The sequence below is a fragment of the Solanum tuberosum genome, unplaced genomic scaffold (assembly GCF_000226075.1).
Source record: "Solanum tuberosum cultivar DM 1-3 516 R44 unplaced genomic scaffold, SolTub_3.0 scf00555, whole genome shotgun sequence".
NCBI lineage: Eukaryota > Viridiplantae > Streptophyta > Magnoliopsida > Solanales > Solanaceae > Solanum > Solanum tuberosum.
Window position 1 is genome coordinate 144,882 of NW_006239476.1, and position 10,573 is coordinate 155,454.

Consider the following 10,573-nt stretch of genomic DNA (forward strand, 5'->3'; position numbering starts at 1 on the left):
AAAAAAAAAGAAAGAAACAAAAAAATACACCTTATAGCTTGAATTTCGAGAACAAAAAATAACCTATAAATTAATGGAGAGAGTAAATTAAAAAACAAAATTGGTTAATTATATTTGTATTTTGTTGATTGACAAGTAGTTTTAAATAACTATTTATGTTTATCCTAAAAATAATACAATTGCTTTTGTATGAGGTTAAAATCAGATATCTTAATTTATCTTAGCTTAACTCTTTTTTAAATACGTAACTATTTGACTTTAAATCAAAATTAATATTAATATATTTATCTTTATTTGATTTTTGACAAATGAACATTATGAACCACCATAAATTTTTCATAAACAGCCTACAAGCACTTTTAAAAAAATTTACACATGTTTATTCCTATTTTATTGATTGATTTGTCATATAAATCGAAAAGACGAGTAATTCAAATCAAACATAAAGTTAATTTAAGCGATGAGTCTATTTGGCACCCAGAGACTCTAAATTCTGAATCCGCCTCTGCTCTCTCTCCACCCCTGCTGCTAACATTAAGCTACATCCGAAAATGTATATGCTACCACATAACCACAAATATCGTCCGCAAAAAGTGGAATTAATAAACCGGAAAATAAGACAGGTTACCTAAAATGTTTTTTTTTATTGTTTTTTTATGAACAACTACTATTTACATGTAGATATACAACTCTTTCTAGCTATAAACAGAAACAGAACATTTTTTGTGACGTAAAAGAGTCAAAATCTATCCCCAAGAACCTTTTTTACCTATCATACATACTAATTTATACACCTGTAGTACCTCTACCTATCAGCCTCCCCACAACAAGAGAAATGGACAGCTAATTTCATTACAAAGTCAATAATTTGATCTATAACTTGTCCTACACATGTCTTTATCAAATCAAGATTTTGTGATCAACTTTTTTTGACTTGTGCATTCTAATTTTTGTACTAACTTCAGCTACTTACATATCAAAATCTTTCTTGTTCCAAATTCCAACTTGCATTCTGATGCCAATGAAACTATCAAATTCCTCTGTACAAGATGATTCAAATACCTCAGGGACTTGATCAAGTGAGCGATCCACTGTGTCCGAGGACTCTCCCTTGTCTCGGTTAGTCTTACCACGAACTGCCTCAGTTATTCCATCTTGGAAGACCGAGATCTATCGAAAAGATTCATACAAGTCAAAACTATTCAGAAGTTGAATTTACTAGGTCAAAGTTGTAGTCTAAATGGGACAGAGTTTCACCTGTGCATGTGACAAATAACTAATGCAAGTTGAAAGCATTAAAGAACCAAGACTATCATAGACAATTGGTGCTTCTGAATCAGTCTGTAGGCAAACATAGTACACACTAAATAACCAATGCAAACATAACATAAAAAATAAAAAGTATTTGAATCTTGCTACTTCAAATGAGGATTTATTTTTCTTGTACCTTTAGGTCTGAGTCACAACTACCAATCGCATCTGCAATGACAGTTTTTGATCTGTCAATCTCAATTGGGAGTTTGGAGTTTGGTCGTCTAACTCCAATACTTATGGTTTTCCTCAGTACTTCCTTTCCATTAAGGTCAAACAGTGAAATATCAGTATGGAACTGAGAAACCTGCAATACATATTATAGTCAATAGAAATGACAAAATGAGTTATTCAGCAGTTTGTGGAAAGGGAAACTGTAGTTAGTTAGCTCGCATAAAATGAATGTGCATACCTCTCCACTTTCATCATAGTCCATGTAGAATCGATTGACATGAATATCAGTACTTAAAGCATCATCAGAAGGAGACGATAGAACTCCTGATGGTGCAAGTACATCCTCCATAACAGAATTTAAACTCCGTGGAACAGTCACAACCTCTCCTAAACTACCTGCTGCATCGAGAGTTCCTCCTGACATTACAAGCAGCAGCGCCAAATGTACTCCAATTGAAGCAATTCGATCAGCCAACCCCTTAAGTGCATGTAGAGTTGGACCTTTTACGAATACCTAAAGATGCAGAGGTTGCTGAAATGTTAATATAATCCAATTTTTTCTATATTGTTTAACAAGTAACTTTTCGAGAAAAAAGTTAGGGAAGTGCTTTAGCAGCCTTGTTGATAATTCTCGATTAATGCACTCTAGCATCTGTTCTACGAGTAGAGCAATAAATATCTTGATTCACTAATTCCATTATGTATACTCTGCCATTTCAGTTATTACACTAAGGACTTGGATAAATGATAGACTAATCAGTAGAACACATTGTTATGTATATACCTCATATCCAGCCCCTATTGGTGTGACACCCGAGTCGTTAACCGATTCTCTAGGCAGTGTATCTGCATCATCTTGCTTATGAATTGCCTCAGCTGAATTCAAGAAAAACTGCCTGCAGATATAATCAGTAAGTTTTAATTTTAATCTCCTTCAGAGACCTTAGGAAAAAAATTCATTCGAACTGGAAATCAAAAGCAGACCTTCTTGCTACCTTCACAAGTGGAGCTTGTGTTGTGTATGTGCAAGCCATCAATGATGCACCTAACAGAGACAGTGTCCCAAGGAAAATAGGCAACGAGAACATGTGATCAAGGCAGAGGGTGATCCATTTCGAAGAGAAAAAGCCAAAGAGAGGATGATCTTCAGGAAAATTCTGAAAGACAAATTCTGGAACATCGCCTTGGCCAATTAAAGAACTTCCTGCAGGTAAGGAAAAAACGGTAAATAGAAAGAAATTCAGTTATCACAGAATATTCAAATAGAGAGGCACACATTATAATACAGAAATTGAAAAAAGAAAGAACAAGTGAAGAATTCAATACTTGAGTGCTATCAACTAGTATATAAACAACAACATATCCAGTGCAGTCTCACAAAGTGTGTGGTCTAGGAGCCGGGAGGGTAGAGTGTACGCAGACATTATCCCTACCTCAGAGGTAGAGAGGTTGTTTCCAATAGACCCGACTCAAGGAAAAAACAACCCAAAGCAAGAAGGTATAAAAACAAGGTTTCCTATTAGTTTAAGTAGACAGGAAAACTGATCATCAAGGTGAATTCTAGTAAAAACAACAATGTTCAGTACATATATAGACATCAATATACTCGAGTCCTACTACCATAGAAATAATGCAGGCTCTATTTTCTGTTATCCTCTTTGATATCGATGGACAACTCCAATCACGTAATCCATAAAACGGATGCTCTGCAGTCTAGGACTGTTGTTTGAACTACTAATTCCCGAATAATGAATGACAAAAGATCAAAGGCCAAACCAATAACTCATTAATTGAATGTATCTTCTGTCTAGCTATCATGCATGTTCTGCAGCCTAGAACTGCAATTAGAATGGCTGCTGCCCAAATAGGAGTAATTATGGAAAGGAATAGCCCAAAGACAAAATTCTTAATAAAAATCATCCAAGCATAATAATGCAATCTCTGATCATAAGTATACAAACACACACGTATAATTGAACACGGAATAGACATTGAGGATTCATATAAAGAACACCAATAGTTTATGATTGACTCTGTAGGTGTACATATATTTTGCAAATGTTTCTACAAGAAAAGTGTGAATTACATGGGATTTTTCTGGGGATTAGTATGAAAATTTGCAGGAAAATAAGTTTCCTACGGATTTTCATACTAATCCTTAGGAAAATCCCCATGTAATTCACACTTTTATTTATACTCTGTATGTATACAAATATGTGCAATATACGAGGCATAAGGATTGGCTTATTCATAGAGGAATTACTAATAGCTGTACCCGCCCAAGTCTTTCATATTTACATTAGCATGCAAGTAGAGGTAGATTCAAAATTTAAACTTGATCGTCTCAATCTTTATATTGTTACCATTCAACAATTGCACTTTACAAATTATGTGTTAAAATTTGATATTTTGTTGAAATTTTAGTTAGAGACTTTTTACAAACATACGCCAGCTTCAGCTTCATGTAAAAAAAAATATTGGACTCGTACGTTCTTAACTACATCCACTACTGGATGCATGAACGAAAAAAGAGCGCAAGTATTTGTCATTACCTAAGGCCAATAAGGCAGCAACAGCAAACGTCTCACCAATTGCCAAAGGCAAATCCAATAGTCCTCTCAATAATTCCCTTTTAAGCTTAATGCCATTATTGCTTGTGGTTGCTTCCTTCCTCTCCAAAAGCAGCGGCTCTACGCCAGAATCCGGCCAAGAAATTTTCTTTTTCTTGCTAATTTTCTTCCCTTTTGAAGTCTTGAACTTAGCAGTAAGAGTAAATGAAAAGGTACCTTTTTTGTTATAAACACCAAGAATTCTTGAATTTTGAGGAATCCATAAATGATTATGTAAATGGGGGGGCTTAATTGAAAATTTAAGAGTTTCCATTGATGTGGGAATTTTTAAAAGAGGATTTAATTAATTTGGTTTGGTTATGGAGTTGTAACGACTATTTTTGGTTAATTTATTTATCTACATATATAAGGGCCAGGGGTGCAAGAGAGGGTGTGTACTACAACTATTTATACTTAGTACTTCGTTAATATTGCTTAGTACTTACTCATACGAACTTTTACACAAATTGTACTACTTGGCCAACATTTTAAGCAAACAAAAGAAGGATCAGAGTAAATTAATGCATAATTATCCTCTTCATTTCTCTAAAGTGTCCAAGCTCAAAAATATTTGTCTCGTATGATATTAGTATTATTTATTGTTAGTAGTGTATTATATTTGAGATAAAAAAGGGTTTTACGTATATTTTTTGCAATTTACATTCTTAAAATCGCGAGTTAATAAAACTTCTTATACAATTATGGAGTATATAAATTTTATTATATTAAAGAAATTGAAGAATCAATATTTGATGATAAATTCACACTAAATTAAATTGAGATGATTTGATTCTCGTATATAAAACTGTCATTCTCCATAATCTAGAAGAAGGAAATTAATCGGAATCTGTACATATTTTGATGAACCCATTTTGCATTTTTTTTTCTAAAATTATTATGAATGATGGTTCTCTATATCACATACTAGTATTTATTTTTGGGGCAAACATACAAGTCTTTTTTAATCAGACACGCTGATTGATCAAAACTCTTGTCAACGTACTAGAAGTGTGATCTTGAAATTAAAGCGGATTGGACGTATAGTTATTGTTGGATCAAAGTATAGAGATCGTATTAGGATAGAAGGTTGGTAGATAATCGAGATTTGTCTAATTTTCTTATCAGTAGTACTATTGTTATTACTACTATCCTAGTATCTTATTCTTCAATTTTAATATTACATGTTTATTTTGCTTCAATTATCGTATTATTTGTTGTTGCTACTTGTTGATCTCTTCTTAATTGTTTTCAACATGATTTCTTCAATATTGTATTTGTTTTACATGCTTGATTTATGTTATGTTTTACTTGAGCCAGCTCGGAAATAACGTCTCTACCTTCACAAGATAAGGTTAAGGCTACGTACACACCCCCTTCGTAGATCACCCCATTTACAGGATTACACCGAATATGTTGAAAATTGAGAAATACGCGAAAATATGTAATGTACTAAATGATACTACAATGGTGCAAGCTAAGGCATATGGACAAAGACAACCATGCATGACGTGCTTCCATAAGCCTACAACTTGCATTATAATACACACTATCTCCATGACCATATGCATGTGTTTTAACCTAACCAATTCTACATTCCTTTCATGCTTCAACATAAGTCTCATTTCTTACGAAATCAAAACATTTTCAATCACTTCCCATTTCCCAATAAGGGGGAATTTACATTTGCCTCATCTCAAACTTGTTAGTTTAGGACAAATAACAATACGTACGCTTCATAAATAATTAGTTCCTTGAAATTAGGTACTAATATTGTTAAATTGCCATTTATGCAAAAGCAAGATTCCAACCTTGCCGTGAAAACAGCTAGAATAAGGATTTTATTTGTTCTTTACCTTTACGCACAAGGAATATATGCAATGCACTCTAACAATTCCCAAGTATTGCTTTACTTGTGGGATATCCTAACTTAGCTATTTTATCTTTAATTGGATATGTTTAATTATTTATAATAATTCTCATAAAAGAATAATACCATCGCTAATTAAACCAATTTGGATTGCCAATGTCAACATATATACGTACAAGTCTCTAATTAGACTGATCAAAGCTCAAAATTAGTATATATTGCTCGTACGGATCATTTGCTTCCGTTGTATTTTTATCATAGGTTAGTTAATTATTAGGCACATACATGGCAAGTCCGACCTAAAATTACATGGAAAGAAATCGTTTATATATTGTTTTACCAATATATATATAGCAGAACTTTACTTTTTCATTCTCATAAAATTAACACCATTTTCTTATAAAAAGGAAAGTGTACGTAAATAATACTCGTAGTACTTATTTGTTTGTCGTAGAATCCTAGAGAATTAATATTAAGTGTGTATTGTACAAACAAGATAATGGTGCAAGGTAGGGTACGATTCACATAAATCCAATAGTTATTATTATAGTACGGTAATATTAATTTGTTGTCACTATAAATCTTATAAACTTTAGATTCGCCGAGACAGCGATGGCGTGCTAGGATAAGCCTACAACTTGCATTATAATACACACGACATGTGCTATTTGTAAGACTTCCATTGGACTACACACTAACCAATTTCAACACTCACTCCTTTCAACAAAAGTCTCATTTCTTGCGTAATGAAACCATTTTCAACCACTTCCCAACAAGGTAACTTCATTTTGATTATTTACATTTGTATCATCTCACACTTTACAAAAGAAAAAAAAAGACACGCGTCTTGTTTAAACGTATGTTGCTTACTTTAATGCTAATTCCCATTTATGCAAAAGGTTGAAAATGGTTTGATTCCAACAAATTAGAAAGTGAACCACAAATTAAAACAGAAAAAATAAGGACTTTCTTTACCTTTACGTACAAGAATGAATATATGCAATGCACTCCAACAATTTTTCAAATATTGCTTTACTTAGCTTGTAGGATACCGATATATTAATAATATAATTATTGAAAATATTCATTTTCTGTAATTTCCCGATCAAACTAGAAGTTACCAAGAAATCATGAATAATACAATCGTTTTAAGAAAGAAAGTCGATTATATATAAGAGAGAAGTAGCAAACATACACAACTAATCAAAACCAGAAGCCCAACGTATGATTTACCGGAAGCATTTGCACAAATGGCCTTTCGTGAGGCCACAATTTAAATTGTCCCTTCTTAGTCCAGAGCGCTAAATTTGAATAATGAGGGACAGAATTTAAAGAGTGACATCAAGAAAGGCCATACGATGCAAATAATCCAAAGGATGGACCTATAACCCTTTTGGGCCAAACAAGAACTCATTTTGAACTTTCACCTGGGCTGCCGTTAGTCCAACTTGAATTACTCTACTTTGAATGAAATCCAAGCCCAAACATATTACCCACCAAAAACTTCATACACAATTGTATGGAGTCGATTGGTAGCTGGATAAGAAATAAGTTGTCCATGTATTAATTTCCGTATAACTAATACATGTATAGTTATGAGGAAATCTATGTATATTTGGATAATAGGTGGAATAACTAATACATACATAAAATAATACATAGATTTACTCATAACTAATCCATATATTACTAATATGTGCATAACTTTAACCAGCTACCAAACGACCCCTATGGGTTTATACAAATGGACGGAAGAGAAACTAGCATGAATGTGAATCAAGAATTCACTTAGGCCCAAACATCACCCTCTTGTTAATTGGTTACACAACAATTTGAAGGAAAAGCTCCACCATTTTTTTATTGGAGAGGGAAAACATGGTGTAGATCATACTAGTTCTAATTAATAACAGTAAATACATAAGCCTAACTCCTACCGACGTGCAAGAAAGTTGCACTGGTTTACTACACATATGCAGGTTTAGCACACTATAGGATATATTTATGAAATTAGGGAAACAATTAAGAGGAAACCGACGATCAAGAAAAGCACCTTCATAAAGAACTTTGTCCAATCTAGGTGGTTAGAGTGATGGAAACCATGAGCATAACCTCCGTGAAATGAACCAGAAAAGAGGTATGGAACTCCGCTAGTTGCCCCATAAACAGTAGCATCATGAAATCCATGTACATTATTTAGATTAAACAAAGCTGGAATAGCTCCAATAAGAGCAGATAATGTTGAGTTTTCAAACCTTGCACTCGGCATGGGCATGGACATGAGCCCCCCTATGGAATCAAATTCATCATGTCGGAGGTAGTCCAAATCTACAGCTGGAGCGGTTTGAGGTCTCTGCCCTACTGGACGTTTAGGAATATTGATTCCTGGTCTTAACCGAGATCTTGGGTCAGAACTTGCTTTGCCTCGTCCATATATTGGAACCAACTTGTGCTCTTCTATGAGAGCCTTACATATTGGACACTCGTGGGAATGTGAATGAACTTGTAACCATTCGTAAAGACATGGCCAACAATAAAGGTGTCCACAAAGAGTTACAATAGGATCTTGAGCTAATTCAAAGCAGATATTGCATTCAAAATCACCAGAGTCAGAATTCATATCTGCTGAATGCAAAGCATCCAATGATTCACCTGTCGTATAATCCATATCCACAAACCAAGAATCAAAAACCTGCCAGCAAATCATAACCAGAGGCCGGACTTTACTTAACCTAGTGAAATCATGGAATGAAATGACAAGAAAGAAACAGAGAACAAGGAGAGCAGAAAATGTTAACCAGGCATAGAGCAGAGAGAGATAACCATTATTTTTTAGTACATTTACAAGAACCACGAACAATAACTTAAATGGCCTTCCAGAGAAAAGAGAAATGAAAATCTATAAATAATAATAGTAGTATGTAACGCTCCTCTCCGAAGGCCTAAAAGTTTTTCTTTATCACAAGTTATAGACATTACAGCTTGGGGTATTGAAGAAGCTAACATGGACCAATTTCCACACTGTATTACTTTCCTAGGAGTAAACATCACATAGTGTAAATAACTTACTACCCTCCAGTTCAACTATCTTACTTCTGAACTTTCACATCACAGACTGATCAAGAACCAAGTCTGAAGGAAATGAAAATATTTTCTGCATAAATTTAAGTAAGAAATACTTCCTCCGTTTCAATTTGATTGTCTTACTTTCTTTTTTAGTCCGTGTCGAAAAGAATGTCTCTTTGCTTTTTTGGCAGCTCGTTAATTCTAACTTTCCACATGACATGTTTAAGACCACAAGATTCAAAAGTTTTATTTACTTTATTAAACTTCAAGTCAAGTCAACAAGAAACAGAAGGAGTAACTGCCAAAGAAACTCATTCCTGCATATAAGTGAAGGAGCTTTCTAGACATCAGTTTGTTAGTGAAGTCACAGTGGTAATTAGTTCAGTTTTAAGCTTTCTCTGTCATCAAGGGTGGTCACAATGGAAATAACCTCTCCCAAAAATGCAAAAACTGCACATAGCCTACAGGGTCTGTCCTCTATGAGTTTATTTTTACAATGAAGCATTGCTTATAAAAAAGAAAGGATTTTTCCATGAAGTAAAAACTCACACAGAGTCTCCAACTTCCACTATAATGATGACCATCTAACTTCCTTGATACTAATACCAATAAAAAGCAATGATATACGATAGCAACCTAAAATATGAAAAAAAATCAAAAGAAAATTAAATTCTAAGACTTTTTTGTGACCCTTAATTAAATCTCCCAAGAAACTACCAACAAGTTAAAATTAGAAATCTCTATTTAAGACAATATTCGAAAACAAGATCCCAGCATAATTGAACTTGAACCCACCAAAATATACTACTACAAGGATGTCAATTCAAACATTATTTACCCATAATTAATCTTCTCAAAAGTAACAATTTTTATTCAAGAAAACATTGTATCAAATTCTCTTACCTAAAAACTGGCAAAAAGAAGAAGAAAAACAGATCCAATCAAATACTGGACACAGTAAGCTAAAAAAGAAAGAAAGAGAGAGAATCCACCTGGAATCAGAAGAGGGAAAAGAAAATGGATGACAGACACTACATGAGATGAGATGAGATGAAAAGGGAAATTTGGTTAATACCATCAAGTGATTTTCTCAGCTCTATTGTCGGTAGCTGCCTAATTTTACTATACAGTCTGCTTAGCTAGTTTTGTTAATCGCTATGCTCTTTTTCAACTCAACTACGTGGAAGGTATTTTTGTGAACACTACTCGGAAATATCCTTTTTACCTTATCAAAATAAAAATAAGACTGATTTATTGTCCTAGAAGGTAAAATTATGCAAACAACAAATCTAACTATTATAAGTTCATAATTGATTTCAATATAATTTGTCAATCAAACATTCAATTATGAATTGTCTATTAGTGAATTGTACGCGATCTAAATTGTCAATAAATAAATTAAAGAGAAACAGTCAATTACGAACTGTCTATTAGTGAATTATAACAATTCGATAATTGTACAATATTGTCACGTAGAGAACTGTGGTAAGGTGGCCTAATTTTTATTTTTTTTGGTTAAAAGGTGATATTTATTTAATATTATGCACAT

The 10,573-nt window shown here is 33.4% G+C and overlaps 2 protein-coding genes across 4 annotated transcripts; both read right to left on the reverse strand.

Annotated features, from left to right (window-relative positions):
• Positions 1 to 624: 624 nt before the first annotated feature.
• Positions 625 to 4,538, reverse strand: LOC102593777 (cytochrome c biogenesis protein CCS1, chloroplastic-like). 2 transcript variants are annotated; one of them, XM_006365440.2, is made up of 7 exons: positions 4,038 to 4,535; positions 2,470 to 2,689; positions 2,270 to 2,381; positions 1,724 to 1,999; positions 1,448 to 1,618; positions 1,258 to 1,341; positions 625 to 1,170 (listed from the first exon to the last, which is right to left on the reverse strand). In XM_006365440.2, exons 1-7 carry the CDS (start codon positions 4,366 to 4,368, stop codon positions 970 to 972), a joined length of 1,395 nt encoding a protein of 464 aa, XP_006365502.1. In that variant the 5' UTR covers positions 4,369 to 4,535; the 3' UTR covers positions 625 to 969. The 2 variants fall into 2 exon arrangements, with proteins under 2 accessions (XP_006365502.1, XP_006365503.1); XM_006365441.2 differs by lacking the exon at positions 1,258 to 1,341 and having other exon boundaries at positions 4,038 to 4,538.
• A 3,086-nt stretch (positions 4,539 to 7,624) lies between these two features.
• On the reverse strand, positions 7,625 to 10,143 carry LOC102594316 (RING finger protein 5-like). 2 transcript variants are annotated; one of them, XM_006365442.2, is made up of 2 exons: positions 10,017 to 10,143; positions 7,625 to 8,650 (listed from the first exon to the last, which is right to left on the reverse strand). In XM_006365442.2, exon 2 carries the CDS (start codon positions 8,624 to 8,626, stop codon positions 7,961 to 7,963), a length of 666 nt encoding a protein of 221 aa, XP_006365504.1. In that variant the 5' UTR covers positions 8,627 to 8,650; positions 10,017 to 10,143; the 3' UTR covers positions 7,625 to 7,960. The 2 variants fall into 2 exon arrangements, with proteins under 2 accessions (XP_006365504.1, XP_006365505.1); XM_006365443.2 differs by having other exon boundaries at positions 7,625 to 8,610; positions 10,017 to 10,142.
• Positions 10,144 to 10,573: the final 430 nt, after the last annotated feature.

Bases quoted from the DNA above. Each gene is read 5' to 3' on its own strand.
- LOC102593777 (XM_006365440.2), bottom strand. From the start codon at position 4,368: ATGGAAACTCTTAAATTTTCAATTAAGCCCCCCCATTTACATAATCAT. The intron at 2,000-2,269 runs GTATATACATAA...CTGCATCTTTAG, and splicing joins CAATAGGGGCTGGATATGAG to GTATTCGTAAAAGGTCCAAC. The intron at 1,171-1,257 runs GTGAAACTCTGT...TCTTTTCGATAG, and splicing joins GTTATTTGTCACATGCACAG to ATCTCGGTCTTCCAAGATGG.
- LOC102594316 (XM_006365442.2), bottom strand. From the start codon at position 8,626: ATGGATTATACGACAGGTGAATCATTGGATGCTTTGCATTCAGCAGAT.